The sequence below is a fragment of the Ricinus communis genome, chromosome 3 (genome assembly GCF_019578655.1).
Source record: "Ricinus communis isolate WT05 ecotype wild-type chromosome 3, ASM1957865v1, whole genome shotgun sequence".
NCBI lineage: Eukaryota > Viridiplantae > Streptophyta > Magnoliopsida > Malpighiales > Euphorbiaceae > Ricinus > Ricinus communis.
In genome coordinates, this window is record NC_063258.1 from 32757765 (window position 1) to 32782310 (window position 24546).

At 34.3% G+C, this 24546-nt stretch overlaps 4 protein-coding genes and 1 long non-coding RNA gene across 7 annotated transcripts; 4 read left to right on the plus strand and 1 right to left on the minus strand.

Annotated features, from left to right (window-relative positions):
• The first annotated feature begins 1112 nt into the window (after positions 1–1112).
• Positions 1113–2813, plus strand: LOC125369414. Its single transcript, XR_007214982.1, has 2 exons — positions 1113–1458; positions 2551–2813. It is a non-coding gene; the product is annotated as an uncharacterized LOC125369414 (long non-coding RNA).
• Positions 1780–2552, minus strand: LOC8265221 (protein GLUTAMINE DUMPER 3). The gene has a single exon (XM_002515335.4). The coding sequence runs from the start codon at positions 2535–2537 to the stop codon at positions 1986–1988; it is 552 nt and encodes a 183-aa protein (XP_002515381.1). The 5' UTR covers positions 2538–2552; the 3' UTR covers positions 1780–1985.
• A 6219-nt stretch (positions 2814–9032) lies between the features above and the next one.
• Positions 9033–13986, plus strand: LOC8265220 (uncharacterized protein At1g32220, chloroplastic). Of its 2 annotated transcripts, none has more exons than XM_048371722.1 (10): positions 9033–9279; positions 9795–9912; positions 10024–10112; positions 11070–11125; positions 11217–11272; positions 11502–11595; positions 12275–12324; positions 12673–12715; positions 13021–13112; positions 13410–13986. In XM_048371722.1, the coding sequence occupies exons 1-10, from the start codon at positions 9221–9223 to the stop codon at positions 13587–13589; spliced, it is 837 nt and encodes a 278-aa protein (XP_048227679.1). In that variant the 5' UTR covers positions 9033–9220; the 3' UTR covers positions 13590–13986. The 2 variants fall into 2 exon arrangements, with proteins under 2 accessions (XP_048227679.1, XP_002515380.2); XM_002515334.4 differs by having other exon boundaries at positions 9035–9279; positions 12245–12324.
• Positions 13987–14234: 248 nt separating this feature from the next.
• Positions 14235–16331, plus strand: LOC8265219 (transcription initiation factor TFIID subunit 10). 2 transcript variants are annotated; one of them, XM_002515333.4, is made up of 6 exons: positions 14307–14757; positions 14847–14911; positions 15050–15112; positions 15546–15603; positions 15684–15734; positions 15974–16331. In XM_002515333.4, exons 1-6 carry the CDS (start codon positions 14644–14646, stop codon positions 16052–16054), a joined length of 432 nt encoding a protein of 143 aa, XP_002515379.1. In that variant the 5' UTR covers positions 14307–14643; the 3' UTR covers positions 16055–16331. The 2 variants fall into 2 exon arrangements, with proteins under 2 accessions (XP_025012473.1, XP_002515379.1); XM_025156705.2 differs by lacking the exon at positions 15050–15112 and having other exon boundaries at positions 14235–14757.
• A 141-nt stretch (positions 16332–16472) lies between these two features.
• On the plus strand, positions 16473–22570 carry LOC8265218 (glutamate receptor 2.7). Its single transcript, XM_002515332.4, is given in 6 exon segments — positions 16473–18317; positions 19375–20717; positions 20820–21132; positions 21235–21512; positions 21514–21639; positions 21814–22570. Coding segments are annotated over 6 exon segments (2865 nt in total). The 5' UTR covers positions 16473–18052; the 3' UTR covers positions 22354–22570.
• The last annotated feature ends 1976 nt before the right edge of the window (positions 22571–24546 follow it).

The following is a 24546-nucleotide window of genomic DNA, read 5'->3' on the forward strand; positions in this document are numbered from 1 at the left end:
TATTCTTTCTTTTTTATCGGATTTAATTTTAATTTAACTAATTCAAATTTAGTAATATTTCCAAATAAGTTCACAACAATCGGATTTTGAATATTGACTGCATAAATTTTACGTTGCCACACTTGACGAAAATTACAAATTTCCTTTAATGAAGAGGGGCTGACGTGGGACTTCTTTCACCGTCGATATTCTAAAGAAATTATTGTTTATCGATGGTGAATATTATAATGCTTTATTGTTGATGAGTTATTCATAATTCATTGAAATTGACTAAAATTAATGTGAGATCCTTTTATATAAATTCTATAAAGATTGATTTGATCAATTTTGGATGAAAGTTAAAAGTTAGTAGAGAGACCAATCACTGTGAAATCATAAACAAACATTAATTTTAACCTCAATAATTGAGGTTCTGGTAAGGTCTTTTGGTTGGATTCGGACTTCCCAATGGGAGGAAAATCTTCAGGCTGGAATATGAAACAACTTTGAATTGCATATTGTGTCACTGAAACTACAAGTACAAAAATTTAATTTTAGAAAAAAAAAAGATATGCAGACGTAATATCTACTATCATCAATGTGCATGTATCTTATATGCTAGATTACTATTAGAAAAATTATGATCTTAACAAAATAAAATTAATGAGACTCGATGTATCAAAGTAAAAGTACAAAAATATAGTATGAAATTCTTTTATTTAGCCTGACTATAAGTACTCATTTATACATTAAAGTGGTAAATAAATAATATTATATATATATATATATATATATATATAACACTATTATTTTATTAATACTTTTTTTGACATTTAAATTTTGCTCTCGAGTTTTTAGAATCGGTGTACTGACTTGTATTGTTAAGCTATCAAGTGTATTGACTTATGGATAATATACTGAATAGCTTTTTTAGTTGTGTACATGGTTTTTCATTAATGAATTTCTTATTTGTTTGAAATATGTATATTTATATTTAAATTATTAAATATTTATTAATTTTTATTTTTAGAATAAATAAATAAAATATTAATTATTTAATATTAAAATACAAACAATTGAATTCTTTTTTATAAAAAATATATATTTCACTCGTTTAGTAATTAGGTGTAAAAACTAATACACACAAGAATAATGCAAAAATAAAAATATGGAGGGCAAATATGCGTTTTGCCAAAACATAACGTGGCATTCCATACTAAAAACTAGCGGCTTCGTCTCGCCGCGCAGACAGACAATCAATTTACACGTAGCTTTTCAAACCACTAATAGTCCAACACGTGTCTTTCTACTCTTTGCATCCCGAGAAAGACAACAAATGGCCTACCTCATCTTTCCTTCTTCTCTCTACTTTAATCTCCAGGTGCCTTCCTACTCCTCCGACTATCCTCACCGATCACCACAAGAATTTTCCGGCGACCCAGAATGAGGGAAACAATACTTAGTAGAGAATATGTTCAGGTCATTTTCTTTATACTTTTATTCTCTATTAGTACTACACTACTTATAAGTGAATCAACAATGCCTTGGACACAAAAAGATTGTTCCTTCAAATATCTTATTTATCACTAACATGTATTCTTTCATTCTTTTAGTTTTGTTCTACCTAATTCATTGTCCAAAAAAGAAATTCTACCCAATTCATTTCTGCAGATTTTATTTGATGGGTGTTAATTCCTCTGGCGTGGACAATTTCACTTAAGAAGGTATTATAAAATACATGGAAAACTGAAAAATGTGAATAGGAAAGGTTAATATTACTCTGTAAAATTTGAGCTGTAATTAGCTGGAAACAGAAACTCTCTCATGCTGCTCATCTATTGCATCTCAGCAAAAATTTACACTTAATTTGCCGCAGGAACAAAGGGCATATAACCCACAACCCGAACCCCCAAAAATATAACCAAAACAAAACCAAAAAAGGGAAATTGGAAAAAAAAAAGAAAAGAAGGCCAAAAAAACGAAAAAAAAAAAACAATTGCAGCAGCTCAAGGGCTTTGTTCTTGGGCTTGTCGGTTCTCTTCATTTTCACCTTCTGTTTCTGCTGTTGCAGTTGCGGTTGTAGTTGTTTGATCAAGATTACCAACTCCTCCTTTCGTTTTGCCTTCATTCTCTGTTTTCTTCGACTCTGTTTTCTCAATCTTAGAACTTTTATCACCAAAAGAGGGAGCTCTGCTAGAAACAGGAGTAGCCAAGAAAGTTGGCTTCTGATCACCAGCCATTATGACCAAAATCTTTTCCTCATAGACCTTGTCATTCCCTGCTGCCTTGTTTGCACCACCTTCTTTTTCATTACCATTTTCGAGATCATCACCACCATGACTACCTTCACGGTTGTCTACTCGACCAGAAAGTCTCCAATAAGAGCAAGCTAAGATTAACAATGCAAAAGCAATCAAACCCAACATCGCTGCCAAGCCTCCAAAGAGGTATGGAACTGGAGAGTGCCATGGCGAGCGTTGTGGCTGAGAGATCAATGGTGGTGAAAGAGTGGCCTCTGTTGTGGCAGCGGCATTGATTAGGATTCTGATGGGTCTCATTTTTGTATTTCAGATTTATAAATCGTAGGAAGCTGATGCTAATGTAAAGAGAGAGGGAAGTGTAGAGTTGGAAGCTGAGAAACAGAGGAGCAAGAGCCAGTATTTATAAGCGGGTAGTTTTGCTTTTTAATTGAGTTCACGGATTTGGCCCTGCTGTATACTCCTTTTTTCATGTGTATGTGTATGTTCTTTCTCATGTATGTAACCGTATTCAAATGGGTGCTTTTGGTGTGATAAAGCCCATTTTTAGTCCTTAAGCTTTTGTGTTTTGTTCTATTGGGTCCTTTAATTCCAATTTTGTTGCATCAAGCTGTCTTATATTAATTTATATACTACTCGTTAAGGGTTCTAGTTCAGCATTGATTTAGATTCGATAAACCTTAACTAGCGCTTATCCCTTAAGGTTTTGGATCAATTCATGATCCAAAATCATTGACCAAGATTGATTTCATGTTTGATAGTCAATTCGAAGTTCAATTTTGTTTGAATAACATATTGTTAGCTTGCCGATGCTTCTAGTCGAGAAGAGTAAATTTAGTAACCTGAATCTGTTTAGGAAGTCATTATTTTTTATTTCCCTTGTTTTTAGGCTTTACCCTTTTTATTTAAATAAAAAAGACACAGAAGAAGGTTATAATTGACTTTAAGTTATATGAAAGTTTCATATGACCACAAGGAATTACAAAAACATGGAGCACACCAAATAGCAGGGTGAAGACTCACGTTATTTCGACCATTCGGACATGAATGAATAAGAAAGTAACCGGTTTTTCTCATCGCAACTGCATGTATTATTGTTTTTGTTTAGATTAATTAAGAGTCATTGAAATATTGTGTTGTTTTATTTAAGGGTGACCTGCAAGATTAAGTGATGATAGGAAAATATATTGAATTTGCCATTCACAATTGATTTTTCATTGTATCAAAAACATATTGGATCCAGACTTTAATTTAAGACTCAATGTAACTAAATGATAAAGTAAAAAATAAAAATAAAAATGAAAGCTTGATTTAGCCAAGCCCACAATGCGTTGACATATATAGGGTGAATTTGAAATATCCTAATCTTCTTCTAGATATCTGTATGTTTCTAACAGAAGAAAACGAATACGACATTTGTAGATCTCAGTTGGGAATAAGTTTCTTGAAGATTATGATTGTGAAATAATATTCTTTTTGCATGGATTACTATTTTGATGCTTCATTCGGGTGATATCTTTCCACTGTGCTACTAATAGATTTCTACGTTGATACATTTTTGTGTTTCCTACGTGGATTCCTCAATTTCGACAAGGAGTAGATGTTAAACCCTAATAGTTGCATTGGAATGTTATTAGCTTCCATTATATAGAAAGAAAGATATATATATATAGAGAGAGAGCTTTTATATAAAATCCAACAGTAAATAATATAACAAATAATGTAAATTATTCCCAAATCCCCACTAGCCAATGAGCGTAGATTACAAGGCCAATTTCATGTATTTGATAAATAATGCAGTAATTTCCTATGCAAGCAACTAGCTAAAGCATATTAGCTGAGCAAGGGAGCACTATATATTAACTAATTAATTGCAGATACATTTGGTTGGGGGGGCGGTCCATATCTCATGCAACAGTTAAAACGCACTAAAATATGTTTGTTGATGAGATATGTGCATAAAGACATCAGAGAGAGAGAGAGCATAATCATTAAGTGAAGATAGAATGGAATAAACATTGTGGGTAAAGTGGCAGCCAAGTTATTGTGGCTTTTCCTTTGTTTCATCATTTGCTCTGTGATTTCATCCCATATAGGACTGTCTACCTGGAAAAGCACCACCTCACTTGTTAAGCCTTCCCAAATACTAACCCAAAAATAAATAAACCCATTAATTTCTTTTAATGTATAAAAGACGATCCATGTACATAGTGCAAATTAAGTTACCTAGAGAATCCATATTATGGTGGTAACTGAAGTCACATGTGAATATATACGTTGGTTTCCCAGTGCAGGGTAGACATTGGTATCAAGAACATGAACTTAAAATTGATTGAATTATATTACATTTTAATTATAAGAAAAGATTGAACTGTATATACGCAAAAAGCCAGCTTGCTACCTCTATATCATGATATCTACGCAGTTGACTTGATATCTGCAATTAAATCAACTGCATTTGTTAGTTCAGCCCTAAGTATCAGGTTCACTCGTGAAATTTAGTTAGGTTATCAACCAGCTGTTCTGAGAATATGCTTCTTTTTCATCTTTACATTCATTTCCCTGTGCTGATATTTTAGTTGTACTGGTGAAGAAAATTAAACATGTCTGCATCTATATTGCCGATCATTCAAGTCAAGTGGTCAACCTTGTGATCGTATGGACATACTGTACCTTATAAATGGGAGAAAAAAAAATCAAAATTTTCTTTATTTTAATGAAAAATCTAGCAACCAATCTGATTTCGAGGTCTCAAATTTAGGATTTTCTTTTTCCAGACACTTTTTAAAAAAAAAAAATTAATCTCTCTTATTTATTGGAAAAATGAATAAGCAACATCTAACTTATATGAGGGTTGATTGTGCAGAAAGTTTGAAATTTTTAAAAAAGAAAGAGAATTATATAGAGAAGAAAAGAATGAATAAGGGACCAGCTCAGGAGGATGACGAGTGGGGAGAATGGCACCCAAGAACTTGGTAGAAACTGTTGGGAAATGAGGCCTTTTCGCACTTAGCCTTTGTCCCAAGTTGCCACCATTATTTGCCTCTTGCTTTGGTTGCCACCGTCTCCGCTTGCCAACCAGGGACCCGCGCTTCGGGCATATTTTTGGGTCTTGGCTCTTTGCCCTTTCTACGCCTACTTAAGCTATGAAGCAAGGAGGTTGCCTAAGGTGGGGATAGAAAGGCACTCACAATTGAGGTGGTGGATCCCTAGCCCTAACATCTTCCATTGTGCCAATCTCCCCTTTTTCTTCATTTATTTTGTTTGTGGGTTCCATAAATCCGTCATCAGCATGTTTGTCGTACACTTGCAAGGACTAGTGCTTCTTTATCATACTTCATATATCTTGCCTACCCTTTCCTTTAACCAACATAGAAAGATTTATTCATTTTCAGAGTACATTTAAAATTGGCACATTTCACAGTAGTAGTGGTATACTTCTGAAAGAGACCGATTAAAATTAACACTTAATCTGATACTTCATTAGTAACATCATCTTATAAATGACTATGACAAATTCAAAACTCAGAATGTTGATTTATATTGCAAGTGAAAATCCATATTGCTTATGAGTGATTTGTTGTATTATTCTTTCTTTTTTTTTTTTCTTTATGTAGAGTTACTTCAAGTTTGGAATATATGTATTATTCCGTTATCTTTTTCCTTTAGTATAAGTTCATAGTGTTCCACTTTCTCGTTTAGTCATTAAACTAGTTCTTCTTTTAAAACTGGTTCTATTTCAATCTAACTTGCTCCATATCTTTCTTTATTTTATTTTATTTCATTTTTCTTAATTAATAAGTCTGAGTTTTCTTCCATTATTTAATGTCAATAGATATTCTCAATCTTCCACTGGGAGTTGAAATTCATTTCAATACTTTATAAAATTATTCATACTTTCTTGAGCAGATAATCAGATTCCACTTTTGTACTTAATCATGATCTTCATTTTTTAATCAATGTTCTCGATCACTAATCTTTCATCGTATAACAAATCACACCCATTGTAGAGATGCCATTAATCTGCTCGAGAGCTAATTATGTCTTATATAATCTATTACTATCCTCCTCTGAAGAATAAAAAATATCTAGTGGGTGCATAAAAAGTGGTGGCAAGTGACATATTAACAATGGCTTTAAATGGATTTTGTGGCGACCCTGTTCTTTTTTTGCTATGAAAAGCCATGTGTAGTAGTTATATCTCTATCGAAGCTTAATTAATTAAAGAAGAGAGAATAATATCATTTCCCATCATCATAGAAAATTGTTGGTAATGATATAAAATTAGAAATGTCGACACACACACACACACACTGGTAGTGGATGAGGCACTTGAATTAAATTGGGGCCAAATTCATTTCCACTTCTGCGTATAAACTAATCTATGTAAATCCCAAAGAGGAAGAAAAAAGAAAAATAGTTTTTACTTAAAGATTTAGATTTGGTGTTGGAATCTTTAGTCACAACACAAAAATATGATAGGGAGAGAGAGCACTTGGTTCTTCAACTTGGGTGGATCAATGACGTAAATAGAGATTCTTTAGTTTTCAATTTTGGGTTTGCTTTTGAATTTCACCTTAATTTGCAGATAACTCTGCCGGAACACAGGGATGTGCCCGCCTTCCACACATTTTTAAGACTCACATGCATATATTCTACCCATTTTTGAGTGTGGGGCGCCCTTCTTTTATATTCATTGTAAAGACGAAATCTTATCCAATCCAGAGGTAAAAACTTGAACTCAAGACCTGCACTTCTCAAGAACAATTGCTTTTATCACTTGAGCTAGACTTCAAGTGTGATTTTATCCTAATTAATTTTTTCAATTCTGAAGTTATAATAATCTATATACCATGTTCAGTTATTCATGCACATGCAGTATAAAATTTTATTATTCACACTAGTTAGCGTTGGCAAAATATATTAAAAAGAGATTAAGATCATCCATATAATATATAGGGTAATTATGGATTGTTGTCACACATTTATCCAAAACAAAGTGATAGCATAATCTAATTATAGATTAATGATGATAGTTAGATACTGGAGGAGAATTTAGGGTTATGCATTTTTTCATTCTGCAAAAGCACAAAGTGCAAGACATGTGAGTTTGTTCTTCATATACGCATAAAAATTTGACTCATCGAAAGGATCCTAAAAACATATACTAAAGTGACTAATATCTTACTTTTATTGCAATGCACCCTGCTGTGCCATTGCTGTTGAGAACAAAGCTTCCTCCACTCAAGATTTCTTTTGCTCTTCTAGTGGATCCTATATATGTTATATTCATCTCAAGAATTTAAACCAACTTTGTAGGCCAATTTAGCTCTGCTTCTCTTCTTGATTTGCGAATATCTTGTTGGGTATTTATTTATTTTCAAAGACAAGTCAGTTATTGTGCAGCAATCACCACCCTGACACCCCCACTTGAAGAAATAAAGAAAATTGAATGAAATGTTTCAATCATGGCATGTTTGTACCCCAGATCTTTCAGTAGCCCAGCTGTTGGAACTCATTTATGCTTACTCTCCAATCTTACAATTCTATTATTTCCAAAAAACAAAGAATGTTTTGGTATTCTGGAATAAGAGCAGAAGATATAATGCATGTGATTCCGCAGTCTTTACCAATAAAAAGGAAAAAATTCTTGCCTAAACTTGTTGTATATTCCCTTTTATACACCAAATTGATTAATAATTGACATATAATTATTAGTTTTAAATAATAAAATATATGTCAATTATTCAATAATAAAGTGCAAAATGCTCATTTATACATATCACTTTTCTATTTATTGTGATATATATACTAAGTCTATGTAAGAATTTCTGTTAAAAATTTCATATTTTTCATTCAATTAAAAAGAAAGTGTGGTAAGAAATAACTTGGCTATTACCAGCGTGTTGCATTTAATCATGACAAAATTGTATTTTAAGTGATTTATACTTTTTTTTTCTGATTTTTTATTTTATTTTTAAAGCAGATTTGGTTAACATGTTGGGTTAAAAAGAAAGAAATATCTTTTATTATAAAATAAAAATTAAATCACTGCATTTTTAAAAAATGAGGTAATTTTTGACATTAAACCACATTAAATCCTAGATTCTTCAGCATATTTTAATAAAGCCTAATTACTAATTAAATTCTAAATTTTATACTTTTTAAAAATTTTATTTAGTTCTTTTAAAATTTTAAAATCAATACTTATACTTTTAATTTATTTTTAAAACATTTCTTCGGTAACAATTTTTAAAATTTAACAATAAAAAGATGATGTGACAAGTCAATTTTACTTATTAACATAAGAACTAGTGAGTTAATAAAAAATTTATTATATTTAGATATAAAATATGTGAAAGAATGCATATATGTGAAATTTTTAATGGTTATACTCTTAAGTCTAAGATAAATTATTTTTACTGATTCATAATAATTATTTTATTAGTAAGTAATCGACTTTCCACATTATTTTTTTACCGTAAAAATTTAAAAATTATCATCAGAAAATATTTTTAAAAATAAATTAAATAAATTTATTAAATAGTATAAAATTTAAGATTTAATTTATAATTACATCTTTTAATAAATAAAAGAACAACATGTCAAATTGAAAAAGGAATGTGTGGATTGTTTCTCCATAGAAAGAAAGAAGGCCTAGCCGAAAAAACATAATGTAGAAATCTCCAAACCCAGCCCACACCAGAATCCATATAGGCCCAGTCAAAAACGCTCGATCCAGTGAAAAAGAAAAAGCACCGTTGATCAGGTACACAAGACAAACACCCTAAACATTCTCTTCACAGTTTCGTTCTCAAGGTTGACATCGAGCCACATGTGTCGCAACCTGTCACCTCCGTTACGCGCCATGTGTTCTTCCTTTGGGTGCCTCCTTGCGTGACTTTCCTAGTATTAGATGCTAAAGACACTACCGGAGAAGGGGAGTTCAAGTTGTTTATCAGCAAAGGTTAAGGAAGCTAATAATGAGGACGCCAGCCTCGAGATTGATCCACTCAAAGCCATCTCTCTCCGGACTACTATAGTATGCGCTCTTTTGATTTGTTTTTCTGTGAATAATTTTTTTTTTTGTTTTAATTATTATTACTGATGCCATTATAGAGTTTATATTGAGTTTTGATTGTCGACAGTTTTATATATGAATTTAGATTCTGGAGTGCGTATGCGCATTTGCGTTGAGTGTATGTTGTGTCGCCAAATAATGAGGATATGAAAGTTTTGTTACTTCTCTTTGTCCTAGGTGGTGTTTGGCTGGCACTAAAATTGGCAAAGGAATGCAATTCCTGGAATATAATTTTTTTTCTTCTTCTTAATTTTTGTGTGCTTGGTTCATAAAGATGTTTGATTGATTTGAATTTATATTGAAATGGCGTATATTTTTTTAAATTTTACTATTAGGATTGTCCCTAAATTTATATTTAAGTTATTTCAGAAGTAAAACTTGGAAAAGGATTCTTGGGAATCAGAGATTGATTTCCATTTCCATTCCAGTTCCAATTCCATGAGTAACCATACATGCCAACCATTTTTTGAAAACAGTGCAGTGGCTGCATCTAGGAATGGGAGATATCTATCAACCGATTCTAATAAGGTAGATGAACCATTTAAAGTTGAGGAAGCGGAGACAGTAAATGTACCTCCACCAGCAGCAGAGAAGGTATGGCATTGCTGGCTTGAGGGTTGCGTTGCAGGCCATTAGTTTGGTCTTTTTATATATACTCATCTGTGTGGTTTTGGGCATTTTGATTGATAAACTATCAATTTGCAGTTGCTTGTATTGGGTGGAAATGGATTTGTTGGCTCCCATGTATGCAAAGAAGCTCTGGACCGTGGATTAAAAGTTGATAGCCTTAGCAGGTATTGATACGTATGCTTCTCCTTGTTTATAATTCATCACATGCCTTTGATTGGGATTGATGCTTATTTTGGTCCACGTTCAGTTTATGTGTCTGTTTGTGCTCAAGTAGTTTATCAAACATCAAGGTTAATACATAGAAGTGGGCTTCTTATCAGGCCATGTAGATTCCCGCAATGTGATCATGGATTTTTGAAAATTGAAATATGCAGTTGCAAGGCCATCTGATATCAAACAAGTCAAATTACAGGAGATATTTATGTGTTTTATTGTTATAATCAGAGGCTTTTATTCATGTACTTAAATTGACAGATCTAGGTTGTAATCTAATGAAATGTGCTTAATCTTTATCCGCATAACTTGGTTGTAATACTTGCTAAGTTATGTCATATAGATTGGAAAAGTGCTTTGCCACATCTATCGAGACAGTTTGTATGCCTGTCTTAAGCCGTCTTTATTTTCCCTCAGGAATGAATTATTTGTTTAGCGACTCGTTACCTTTTTCCATAGTCACACAATAGTTTTTACTGGATAAACTTTTTAGTTGCATTTTAAACATAGTCTGTAATAACTAAGAAACTTTTGATTCATGATTTTCAACCTCAAATAGCTCAATGTATTTATAGACCAGTTAAAAAAAAAAAAGAGAAAAGATTTCTTAGCCTTCGTTTGCTGAAATGGGTGTGAAGCCTCCATCAACTTTGCGGCTTTTGGCTCCTCCATCAAGACTGATTCTTACTATCTTAACGTTGACAATGTGGCCAAAGCTGGCTAGAGGATACATTCTAGCTGTTTGCGCTTGCCAGTCCAGAATTTAAAGTTATGGGTCATTATTGATCGTGGAGATGTTTGTTGTACATGAGAAGCTTTGACCTTTCTAAAATATGCAAAGAATCTTTTCTAGTGTAGACAGTGTTGTTTTTGTTGGTTTCCTTAATCTTAATGTTTCTTCCTTTCAGATCTGGTAGGTCATCAGTACGTGATTCTTGGGCCAACGCTGTGACCTGGCATCAAGGTTTACTTTCTTCCATATACTTTCTCGATCATGTTATCTTATGACGTTATGATGCCTCTAAAACCTTGAACTGTTGATTATTCTTTTCCAGGAGATCTTCTTTCACCCAATTCATGGAAGGAGGCATTGAATGGCGTTTCTGCTGTTGTATGTGGTTCCTCACAATTCTGTAGATTATCTTATCCACTAGAAGATCAATTCTAAAATAGTTCTCGTGCATCTACATGTGCAACAGTCCTTTGAAAGCAGAGCATTTCAACAGGATAGATGTGTTCTTTGATGTTTATGATTAGCTGGTCCATTCACTAATTTTAGTGAATTTTTTTAAATTTCCTGTGTTGGTGGTCCATTCACTTATTTTAGTGAATTTTTCTAGATTTCCTGTGTTGGTGGTTTTGGCTCGCACTCTCACATGTATAAGATCAACGGAACTGCAAACATCAATGCAATAAGAGCTGCTTCAGAAAAAGGTACGGTATAAAGCAAATGAAATTTCTTGCTGGATCTGTCATTTTTTGTCAAAGTAGCTGAAAGTTGTTTAAAATAAAAGCCCCAGGCAGGCTGATGTCAGCTTTCACCCACCCTGCAATGCTTTTAGAAAAAAGAACTCCTGGTTTGTGGCTGTATTAGGTATCTAAACGGCTTCAGGCATATGCAGGACTATGTTGTATTGGTAATTTCAAATGGGGAAGTTCTACTTTTCTACATGGTTCTTGTTACCTTTATTCTTTATTCATCTTAGGGATGCAAACAATGAAAAGAAATTTAACATTGCATTTTTTGTATGGTTTTTGCTATTTCTTTTTCCTCACCTCCTTTTTTTTTACTGAAATTACATGTCTGCCATCTTGCAGAAAGCCTTTTTCCATCAATGGCATTAGAATTATAAATATTGATGGCATACTGAAATTGCCGAAAGCCTTTAGGATTGTATTGAGAATTACAAATATAATAACCTGTAATATGGCTTGCCCTTTAACCCAAATAGTTGTCTATTAGATAGACTTTTGCAGTTAATTTTCTTTCATAGTGATAGATTTCTAGCTCATTGCTTAATTAATGTTGTGGATTTTACTTGTTTTCTCTGCTTAGATAATGGGACTTCATTTTTGTTTACAGGTGTAAAAAGATTTGTTTATATCTCTGCAGCTGACTTTGGCTTGGCTAATTACTTACTGCAAGGATATTATGAGGGAAAGGTATTATTACTATTTGATGTTGATATCAATTGGCACTTAGAATTTAAAAGTTAATTCAAAAAAACTGAAATTATGGTTTCATTCTGCCGATATTTTTAACTTGGTTTTATTGTCTTCAGAATTTTGGAAGCAAGGGTTACTATCAAAAGCTTTAAGCTGACTATTTTTTCTTTTTATTTTTGTTGAATTTGTTTACTAACAGACTCTGTTGAGCTTACTATATATGCATTTGTTGTTTCACAAGAAGCGGAACACTCTTGATGTAGACATGACACATTGATACTAAATACCTTCCCTTTTGCATTCATATCTGATGGAAAACTTTTACTTGCATTCTCTTTGAAGTAGAGAGCTGCTGAAACAGAGTTATTGACCAAGTTTCCTTATGGAGGTAAAATCTCTTTGCCTCTTTGCAAGTTATGTACAATTTTGTGCTGACATGTTTGTCTACGTTGCTGAAAAAACTGGAAACTCGAGAGACCTGCATAAGAAGTTTTTAAGTTTGAATTTCTCTCCTTAGTTGCAATTATTATTTTTTGAATTTCTCTTCCTTTTTCTGGCTTATATCAAAATCTTTGTGCTACTAATGTATTTGCTAATAAAGTGGAAATATAATCTTCGTGTTACCAGTTAGTTAATACCATTCTTGTTGTGATGCGAACCTGTTGAGAACATTTTTCACTTTCCCATACTCAGGAATAATTCTCAGGCCTGGGTTTATCTATGGGACTCGCAACGTTGGGAGCGTGAAGCTACCTCTAGGTGTAATTGGTTCTCCTATGGAGATGGTAATTGCTTGTGCTTTGTCCTTATATACTCGTCTATTCTATTAGGTTTAGCCAATCCAATAGTGATGGGTAGATGAGATAGATGTGAATTTTTGGTTTTCATGAAGCCAGCGTGATATATCCTGTGCAATTTACCTCCTCGTTTAAACCCCTCGACTTGTGTTTTTCTCTCCAGCAAAAAAAATGCTTGAAACACCTCATGATTCCTGAAGTGTTTCAAGCAATTGTTCGATGTTGATTGGGTATTCTTTATTCCTTATTACTTCTAATTAACTAATAGCATATACATTGCTGCAGCTTCTTCAACATGCAAAACCACTGAATCAGCTTCCACTGGTTGGACCCCTGTTCACTCCCCCTGTCAATGTTAATGCAGTGGCAAAGGTTGCAGTGAGGGCAGCAAGCGATCCTGTTTTCCCTCCAGGCATCATAGACGTATACGGAATATTACGATATACTCAGCCAAGGTCAAGATGAGTTTTCTAGTTTGTTTTGCTCTCCTTGATTCCACATTATAGAGAAAAAAGAAGCCGCAGATGTCACAGCTTCGAGTTCTTCTTCACTGTTCAATGGAAGTTGTTAGGATTTTAGCTGTTAAGACTCCATTGGGTTTAAAGAGATTCGTTGGGATTACATCTCTCTGATGAAACAAAAATGCAAATGCCAGAATAATAAGTCGAGCATTTTGGAAATTGCCCCATAATTACTGAGCACCAAATGCAATTTTTGCATCATAGTGGTGGTCTAGTCTGAAGGAATCAATAATTATTTGCTCTTTTGTCAAAACGACGTCTAGTTCACCTTGTAATATATTTATATTCTAGATGAATTCTTATAATCCAGCTTAATTATTGAAGCTTCTTCGTTTTAGCAACTGCTAATTTTGAAGTCTTTATCTGTATAGAAAAATCCTCCATTCATTTTCTTTAAGAATTCTTTTCCGTAAAGACAGCTAATTGTATTTTGAAGGAAATTTTAATTCCTTTTAAGGAAGTTAGTGACATTAGACAGAAAGAACTTGATAGTGAGAGAAAATTATGTGATTCATATTGTTTTTTCTTATTTTTAATTTCTCTTTTTCAAAAGTAATTTAAAAGCCTTTTTAAATTATTAAAAAATCTTTTTAATAGTTTCTTTAACTTCGAAAAATGACTTTTTAGACGGTATAAAATCAGATCAAAATTCAAAAAATTTATATAAATCTTAAGCAAATTCTTTTTACACATTTTATTATGTGTGTGTATATTTTTGCAATTGCTATTAATATGCACAGTTTTTGGTAAATACGTAATCTAATGAGAACTGGAACCTTAAAAGAAAACCTAAGGTGGGACCCAATAGCTGGCAATCGTGAAACGCTGATATCAGAAGACAACGGCGTCGTGGAAGCCCTGAAGCCCCATCTTCTTCTTCTTCCTCGTATTACTATTGTTCGTTACTAATACATCCCAGCACTGTACAGAAGCCCCGAGTAATAAGTGTGCAGAAAAAAGAGAAACAACTGCAACAAGAAGAAATAAAAAGAAAGAAAATGAACCAAAACAGTAATAATAGCCAGCAGCAGCAGCAATCGAGCGATGGAAGGCATGACGATGACGCAGCTCTAACGGAATTCCTCTCTTCTTTGATGGATTACACTCCTACTGTAATCAAAGTTCTTTTAACTTATTACTTTTTGTATTTTTGGTAATTGGTTAATTAATTAAATTTTGTTTCTCTCTGTTGAATTTGCAGATACCTGACGAATTAGTGGAACATTACTTAGGCAAGAGTGGATTTCAATGTCCAGATGTTCGATTGTAGGTACTCTTATAATCTAGGGCTTGGTTGATTATGATTTTTAATTAATGCCAATTTATCAGAAATTAGGGTTTTATTCTTTGTCTTCTTTGAAATGCCATTGTCAAAGATTATTATTGTTACTTTCTTTTCTTCAGAGTTAGATTGGTAGCTGTTGCTACTCAGAAGTTTGTTGCAGAGGTTGCCAATGATGCTCTTCAGTATGTTTCTTTCGATAAGTATTATAATTCACTGGTAGACACGACTTCTTTTGGCTTTGACATGCAACATTCTCATTGAACATTTTAAGCTTTGAAGAAAATTAGGGGTAATCGCAGCTGAAGATGGTTGTGTACATGGCTATATAGATTTATGCTCTGTAAAATAGCATGATCTGGAGATGGCCCTTATTTTTCTCTTCCTGTTCACCTTTGTTGGAAAGTCTAAAACTGAAAGAATTCCATTTTATTTAGTTATTTTTTCATGTTTGGAAACCTTATAGTTGCTACATTTCATCAAGGCATGTCGCTAGATAATACAGTTTCTTGAATTCACTTTTAGGGTCTTTCAGCCACTTTATCCAGTGCTAGTACATTAGCTTCTCATTGCTCAGGTCACAGTGATGATAATGTCTCACTTGTTCACGTATTGTAGGCAATGCAAGGCGCGTCAATCAGCAGTTGTCAAAGACAAAAGAGAGAAGCAGCAAAAGGTGAGATGATGATCCTAGTACAATCTTATGTCTGTATATTGGTATAATTTTGCAGCTATCTTAGCATGCGTTGTCAACAGGATAAGCGCCTAATCTTGACAATGGAGGACCTCTCTAAGGCGCTGCATGAGGTTAGCACCAAAATATTCTAATTTCCTTTATCATTTTGGGGACCAAGTTGTATTCCAGTTCCAACCCCTAATTGCAGTCCTGCTTCTTAGGACCAAGGTTAATCATCATTTTTGTTATATAGCATGAGAAGTGCATGTAAATATATGCAGCTGCTGGTTGAGGGGCAAGTTGACACCTGATCTCTCTTCCTATTGTGCTTAGTCTCTAATATGTGATCCGCTTGCTACTGAATGTGCAGTATGGTGTAAATGTGAAGCACCAGGAGTATTTTGCTGATAGCCCATCAACCGGTATGGATCCTGCTTCAAGAGATGAGTAATCTGGCTTGGATTTACAAGTTTGTTGTTTTTCACATTTGTTTTGTATGTTTAAGTTTGTAAACAACTTCATACATTTCCTCTTGCTGTTCAAGCATTCTGCTTACGAAATAGACGGTGTTTAGTTTGGAGAGAAAATGTTTTAGTCCTGCATGCCATTGTAAACATTGGATGTCTGGCTACTCTGCCTTCATGTTTCCCTGACCTCTTGATACTGTATATGTATATGCCATATGCGATTCGAAAATTGAAGTTGGAAGCTACTGCTTTGGAATCTAATAGGTAACCTATTATTTGGGTGAGCTGCAACTGAAGCATTTTTTGTTCTTACAAATCCTTTTGACTTTAGCTGGGAATTGCATGACATGCAAAAAGTATCATTACATGCCATCTAAACACAATATCAGAAAGGGAAAGGGAAAAAAGAAAGCTACTGCCTTGAAACTATTCTAATGACTATCTTCAAACATGTGCTATATAATTTGGATTTTGTTAAGGACTTGATTACTAGGAATTTACTCTGAATCTACTTATTTCAAATAAATTACTAGGATTATGACCATGACTATGACCGTTATATGGAATTGGTTCTTGATTTCCTCCTCCAAATCCAAGTCGTTTGTTCACCTAATCAGAGTAAGGATGCTTCATAGAAATGGGAGCTATATGTGGAAAAATAATAGGGAAAATAATTATTAGACATGTTTGTGACTAATGTTTTCTGAGTCAAATTATATGATAATCATTTTGCAGTAAAGGTCTGATTATCTAAGATTCAAGAAGTTCAATTCTAAAATGGAGAATAAATATTTGCATTTATCCACAGTTATTTTACCCTCTTCTTCCTAATCTTCAACTCCTAAATAAGATTAATAAAGAGCCTTGAGCTATGGAAGATATGTGTGGCTTGTATAAAATAACCAGTACCATTCATTCATTATTACTATGTTTATTTTTTAAAGATTACTATTAGGCATTAGGACGTACCAATTGTCCTTCTATAGAGTACGTATGGTAATAATCTTTTTTTGCACAATCATACCTTCTCCTTATTGATTATACATATGCTTTCTGCCTCTCGAATTACATTTTCCCAACCGAAAGGAAGAAGTAGCTAGTAATCAATTAACTGAGTTGCCAAGAAGAAGACCGAATTATATACCTTAACAAATAAGTAAGGCTTCGGTCAAACTGAAAGAGAAGAGAATAGAAGAAAAGTAAATGCTAATGACATTTATAGCCGAGCTTTAATTTCCTGAAACCACACATGGCACGTCGATTTGGACTTCAGCCAAAATAATGAAAGGATCTCTGAGCTGCAGCACCTACTGTTCATGCTTCTTGTCAGTTTTATTGTTATACTATTTGATCACTGTTTGCTTTTACATTTTTCTGTAATACTGTATGTATTCTTACTCTGTAATTTTTATAAATGAAATTTCTGTCTAATGAGAAAAAAAGAAAACCATTACGGGCTATCGGTTGCTTCTCGCAAACTGACGGAGATAGAACTAACTAATGTACTTTTCTCTACCAAAAAAAAAAAAAAAAAAAAAAAAAAGAGGAAAAAGAAAATGAAAAATTGAATTGTCTGAAGAAACAAAGAATTTTCTGCCACCAAACAAGTTTTGATTTGGTCAAGCTGAAAACGAAGATACTATAACACAAGACATGTCTTGGATGATATTGCCGCACTCCCAAGTAATTAGGGAAATTAAACTCATTGTGGGCTGTGCTAGCTTCGCATCTAAGTGCATGAATGCTACATGTCATAGCGTATTAGCATGGAATTTCCTTGCTATACTAACTAGGTCACTTATTAGTAACCACGTACTGTTCTATCTTTCATTTGAAGTAGTAGTTTCATATGCTCTTCCTCCTGGCACAGAAGTAAACTCTTCTTTCATCCTTTTATATACTTTTCCAGTCCTGAGATCTTATATATAAACAAGAAATATCCTGTTGAGACTGGAGGCAACCCGATACCACTAGACAGACAGATGAGGAAGCACGCTTCAGTACTTGTCATCTCTTTCTCTTTTCTTGTCTTTATCTTGTTAACAAGAACGACAATGGCACAGAACACAGCAGTGTCTGTGAATATAGGAGTGGTTCTTGACTTAGAGCATTTGGCAGGCAAGAAAGGACTGAGCTGCATCAACATGGCCCTGTCAGACTTCTATGCTATCAATGGTCATTATAGGACAAGGTTGGTCCTGAATACCAGGAACTCCATGGACGATGTGGTTGGTGCAGCTGCAGCAGGTTTCTTTTCTTTGTCTCTCTCTCGCTCTCTCTTCCAATCTCTTTTTGGACGTTATATATTTTTCATTCGTATTGAGCATATATGAAAAGCCTCTCTCCTTAAAAATTATATTTAGATAGCAAGTATGCACTCTAAAACTCAAGCTCCCCTTCTATCTTTCACTTTTCCTTATTGAGCAGTATGTTTAAGTGTTGCTAGCTATTTGGGATCAAGTGTTGGCTTTTTCTAGATTTATGTTGATGATGGAAGAATAGTATCTGATATAGCATTTCTGATCGTGAATGCTTTTCTTTATTGGTTGACAAGATTTGGCTCAATCTTTTAATAAAAGATAGGGTCTGAATTTAATTGCAGGGAACCGACACATTTATTTTCTAGTTCTAAGCACTTATTTCATGTAATGAGGTAATGGAACAACCTGTTTTTAATTAGTTTGATGATAGGAACCATGTGACTATTTTGTACAATTGTAATGTGGCAATTTGAGTTCACTAGTTATCTTTGGCTGTTTATTGATAGAGAAGCTACTTGATCTACTACCCCAAATATCCTTAGAAAATCCTGACCGATCTTATTCCAGTAAGCAAGCATCTGATCCAAGCTTAAGCCGCGGTATTGACTAATGAACGGATAGCTTTGCTTGCTTTACCAAGAGCCCAAAATCCTTCAAAAATTTCGGCATGCTTCTACAGGTCACCCCAAAAAGCACCCTCCATAGGTCGAAACTGTTGCAGGAAAAATTGACTTAGACCACTTCCAAAGAAAGAAAAACAAAATCATACGAAGTTGTTTCCGATATTAAAATTGGATATTTGTCTCTTAATTAAAATGTCCGAGTTTAGTTTCTTTTTTTAATTCTTTTGAAAGAAACACTTATTTAAGCACATAAATATTTGCATCTCTCTCCTTTTCTTTTGGTTGCTATAAGGGACCACTATCATGAATTGACTATCAAACCCATTTTTATATACAAGATCAACATGTCATATAACGTGATCACAGAGGCTTTAGTTCTAGTCGAGTTCTGATTTTTCTAAATCTCCTTCCAAAACACAGCACTGGACTTGGTAAAAAATATGGAAGTGCAAGCAATTATAGGACCAACAACATCTATGCAGGCTGACTTTGTTATTGAGCTTGGACAAAAAGCTCAAGTACCCATCATATCCTTTTCCGCGTCAACTCCTTCTCTTACTTCTATCCGGAGACCATATTTCTTCAGAGCAACACAAAATGATTCAACTCAAGTGGGTGCCATCGCTGCACTAATTCAAGCTTTTGGGTGGAGAGAAGCAGTGCCCATTTACGTTGATAACGAGTATGGCCAAGGAGTCATACCTTATTTAACTGATGCTTTGCAAGCAATTGATGCCCGAATCCCTTACAGGAGTCTAATCTCTTTCTCCGCTACTGATGACCAAATTGCTGAAGAGCTATACAAGTTGATGAGTATGCAAACTAGAGTTTTTATCCTGCACATGCTACCCTCTCTCGGCTCTCGGCTTCTCACTAAAGCAAGAGAGGTTGGAATGATGAGTGAAGGCTATGTTTGGATCATGACAAATGGGATGTCCGATTACTTGCGTTCTCTAACCCCTTCTGTTATCGAATCAATGCAAGGTGTATTGGGTGTTAGACCTTATGTTCCAAAAACTAAAGAGCTGGAAATTTTTTACGTTCGATGGAAAAGCAAATTCCTGCAAGATAACCCAGGAACTGTCGATGTTGAGTCGAGCATTTACGAACTATGGGCATATGATGCTGCTATTGCGTTGGCCATGGCAATCGAGAAAGCTGGGGCTGCAAAGATTGACTTCCAGAAAGCAAATACTTCCAGCAATTCAACAACTGACCTTACCACTTTTGGGGTCTCTCTAAATGATCCGGACCTTCTTCAGGCATTGTCAAACACTGGCTTCAAAGGCCTTGCAGGAGATTTCCTTTTCGTTAATGGGCAGCTACCATCGTCGGCTTTCCAGATAATTAATGTAATTGGTGATGGAGCAAGAGGACTTGGATTTTGGACACCCCAAAAGGGACTTACCAAGAAATTGAACTCAGTGGCAGTCACAAATTTGTATTCTACTTCTGAATCCAATCTTGCACCAGTGATATGGCCTGGGGATTCATCTTCTGTTCCCAAGGGATGGGAGATTCCAACAAAAGGGAAGAAGTTGCGAATTCTAGTGCCAGTGAAAGAAGGTTTTAATGAATTTGTAAAGGTGACAAGAGATCCTAGTACTAATACCACAACTGTCAGAGGCTACTGCATTGATGTTTTTGATGCTGTAGTGAAAGCATTACCTTATGCTGTGACTTATGAATACACCCCCTTTGTCAATCCTGATGGAAGCAGTGCAGGAACTTATGATGATCTAGTCTATCAAGTGTACACTGGGGTAACTTCTAATCATTTTTGTGCTGATATGACATAAATTCCTCATACGGCTGAGTCATGAGCACAACTTTCTGTCACTTTTTTTCTTATTCTTTCATCACAGGAATTTGATGCTGTGGTGGGAGATACAACTATAATCGCAAACAGGTCCTTGTATGTGGACTTCACATTTCCTTACACAGAATCAGGAGTATCAATGATAGTGCCAATCAAGGACAACAATAGTAAAAATGCATGGGTTTTCGTGAAGCCTTTAACATGGGATCTTTGGGTAACAAGCTTCTGTTTCTTTGTTTTCATTGGTTTTGTGGTCTGGGTTCTAGAACACAGAATAAATGAAGACTTTAGAGGACCTCCTTCACATCAAGCCGGCACTGCGTTCTGGTTTTCCTTCTCGACCATGGTTTTTGCCCATCGTGATTCTACTACCCCTTCTGAATTCTCACAACTAATTTGTGCTTTTAACTTTTGGTACAAATTGAAGAACTGATACTCTTTGTTCTTTGTATTTATAACAGGGGAAAGAGTGGTTAGCAACTTGGCTAGACTAGTAGTTATCATATGGTGTTTCGTTGTATTGATTCTCACTCAAAGCTACACAGCCAGTTTAACAAGTCTCCTGACAGTCCAGCAGCTCATGCCTACTGTGACTGATGTTCATCAGCTCATTAGCAATGAAGATAACGTAGGCTACCTTCAGGGTTCTTTTGTTTTGGGAATCCTAAAAGGGTTGGGTTTCCATGAATCCAAATTCATTAGCAATTCTACTGAAGATAACGTAGGCTACCTTCGTAAAAGGAACTAGGAACGGCGGCATTGCTGCTGCATTTGACGAAGTACCATATATTAAGCTGTTTTTAGCACAGTATTGCTCCAAGTACACCATGGTTGAACCCACATTTAAGACAGGTGGCTTTGGATTTGTAAGTTCTCTCTTTTTTTTTTTTTTTAATTTTGTTTGTTTGTTTGTTTGTTTGTTTGAGATCCGAATGTAATTCCTACCCAGAAACCTCAAAGGGCCGGAGACGACTCCAGCATGATTATTTGTGCATTTGTAGTTTCTGACATGGGTTTCTTATTTCTTTTGCGAGTTTCAGGTGTTCCCTAAAAGATCTCCATTAGTACCTGATGTCTCAAGGGCAATCTTGGATGTGATTCAAGGAGATGACATGAAGAAAATTGGAGAAGCATGGTTTGGAAAGCAAAGCAGCTGTCCAGATCCTAGCACCACTGTTTCTTCCAATAGCCTTAGTCTCAGAAGTTTCTGGGGGTTATTTTTAATTGCTGGAACAGCTTCAGCTTTAGCTCTCATGATATACGGAGCCATGTTCACCTATGAGCATTGGCAGATTATCAGGCGTTCTGATTCAGAAGCTAGAATATGGAGTAGAATTGTTCATTTGTTGAGAATATTTGACGAAAAAGACTTGAAATCACACACTTTCAGAAAGAGTGAAGCGAATGAGATAAGTATGGGTGCTCCAAGTCCGTCAATCTATTCAGTCCAGACAGATTTTCCTGGGGAACAGGGCACACCTTCTGCAGAATATGGCGATCCAAATCCAGAAGAGCAACCAACTCAAGCAGTAGTGCTAAACATTGAGCTTGTCAACTCAAATCAAGATTCAAGAGAATAGCCAACAACTTGAAATAGTCTGTTACAACTACTAATTGGTAGATTATTAGCATTGCTTATATGACATTTGTAACACCATCATCCATAGTTGTATACTAAACTAGGATTTTAGCAATGTAAATATTATTACTTGTGGACTACGAAATGTCTCTTCGTTTAGGTTTTGGAGGACCTTGTTAATCTGGTTACTGCATGTAAAATGATATATTTTCCCTTTAGGCTGCGTCTTGAATTCCCAGGCAAAGCTCGAAGGTAGGCTTTAAATTTCAGGCCCTAATATAGAGCATATTTTACGATTCAGGTAAAACAAAGCAGTTCTCCAAATTTTAGCCGTACCGGAATTGCACAACGTTGCAAAAAGTAGCCTGTTACATGCCATCTAAACACCTTTGAGAAAAGAAAAGGAAAAAGGAAGCTACTGCTCTGAAATTATTGTACTAGGAGTGTATATGATAATGACTATGACCATAGTATGGAATTGTTTCTTGATTTCCTCCTCCAAGCTGAAAAATTGACAAGAATTCCAAGTTGTTGGTTTATCTAATCTTCTTAGAACGTCAAGGTGGCCTTGCTGCATTGAATTCCAAGTGTGCGTTATGTACAAGTAAAGACTTCATATTATAATATTTGTAAACGTCCTTGTTGGATGTTGTTCGCTAGTTGCTACTCTTGATTTTGGACTCAAGAAAATCCTGACCATAATTTAATCAAAGTCCGATATGTTATGGAAATTTTCTTCTCACAATCTCTGGCATTTTATGATTAAACAAATTTGTGAAATTCTAGGATGCTTCATTGAAGTGGAGGTAAGTTTGTGGAAAAGTAATTATTAAACATGTTTCCAACAAATTATTTCTTAGATGTTGGGGCTTGATGACATCACAGAAAAAGGGTTTTCTCTTTTTTCTTTTCTGGGATCTGAATCAAACTAATTTTCATCTGATCAAATGAAATGAGGTCATTTGCCACAAAGGCTTACATCAAAAGCTCAAGAAATTACATTTTAAAAATGGAAAAACTAATAAATTTATGCTTTTGTTCCCAATTATATTACCTTCTTTCTATTAATCTCAACTCCAAACTATATAAAGAAAGCCTTGAGCTACACATGTAAGAGATATAACTTATAGAAATATACCATCACCATAATGATCACTATTAGGCATTAGCGCTGAGCAATTGCCTTTTGCAATAAGATAAAGGTTAGTAGATCATTGACAGAGACATACAGAATAGAGTTGCCAAGAAATAAGACCCGAATACATACCTTAACTAATACGACTTGAAATCGAGACCAAATCCTACTTCAATCTGGACTTTAGACTAACGAATTTGAATAGTAAATGTGGTATAACAAAGGTCAGGAGTAATTGAAAAAGCCAAACTCACTGTTATATCTCTTGAGATTCTGAGTATGAAGATCCCAATGAATTGACTAATCCACAAACCAAAATCCTTTGTATGTTGTGACTTGTGAGAAATGAAAACGAAATTCAAAATAAAAAGGATCTCTTTAAAATTTTGCTTTTTGTTACTTATTTCCCTTTGACAGAAAATGATTGATGTTTTTATTAATATCTATTAAGATTGACAGGCTAGAACTTGGAGCTTCCTCCTTGTTTGGAATTATGATTTTAGAAAATTAGATATACAACCTAGATTTTCTTATATTCTTTTTTCTCATTGAATTTGTGGTATTATAATAGAGATATAAATTTTATTATTTTAATTAAGCTAGATTAAAAAGTTAAATTTTTTATTTATTTGTGCCTTTTTATTTTTATTTTTATCATCCTATTTGTATATATTACATATTTATTTATGTGTATATTTAATTGAAATGGTTTAAAAATATTTCTTTTCTCAAATTTATAGATATTTGAAAGCTAAAAATACAAATTTCCCAGTCGTTGTATTTTTAAAAGACAAAAGAAAAAATCAATTAAGTATTATGGGTTATCGGATGACAAAGATAGAAGTCAAATTCTGATACATTCATCCCTTGAAAAAAAAAAAAAAAACAAAACTGAACTGTCTAAAAATGTAATTTTCTGCCACCAATATACTTTGATTTGGTCAAAGGTAAATGAAGGCACCACTTAATAATATGGCCACATTCAGTAATAAGGAAAAATCAAATCGTCGTGGTTGTACTATCTCAGAAACTGAATGTATGAATAGTGATAATTCAAGT

Excerpts from the sequence above, each read along its gene's own strand:
- LOC8265220 (XM_002515334.4), top strand. The coding sequence starts at position 9,221 with ATGAGGACGCCAGCCTCGAGATTGATCCACTCAAAGCCATCTCTCTCC. Across the intron at positions 9,913-10,023 it reads CTCCACCAGCAGCAGAGAAG|TTGCTTGTATTGGGTGGAAA; the intron begins GTATGGCATTGC and ends ATCAATTTGCAG. Across the intron at positions 11,596-12,244 it reads AAGAGCTGCTTCAGAAAAAG|GTGTAAAAAGATTTGTTTAT; the intron begins GTACGGTATAAA and ends TTTTGTTTACAG.
- LOC8265219 (XM_002515333.4), top strand. The coding sequence starts at position 14,644 with ATGAACCAAAACAGTAATAATAGCCAGCAGCAGCAGCAATCGAGCGAT. Across the intron at positions 15,113-15,545 it reads GTTGCCAATGATGCTCTTCA|GCAATGCAAGGCGCGTCAAT; the intron begins GTATGTTTCTTT and ends CACGTATTGTAG. Across the intron at positions 15,735-15,973 it reads TCTCTAAGGCGCTGCATGAG|TATGGTGTAAATGTGAAGCA; the intron begins GTTAGCACCAAA and ends CTGAATGTGCAG.
- LOC8265221 (XM_002515335.4), bottom strand. The coding sequence starts at position 2,537 with ATGAGACCCATCAGAATCCTAATCAATGCCGCTGCCACAACAGAGGCC.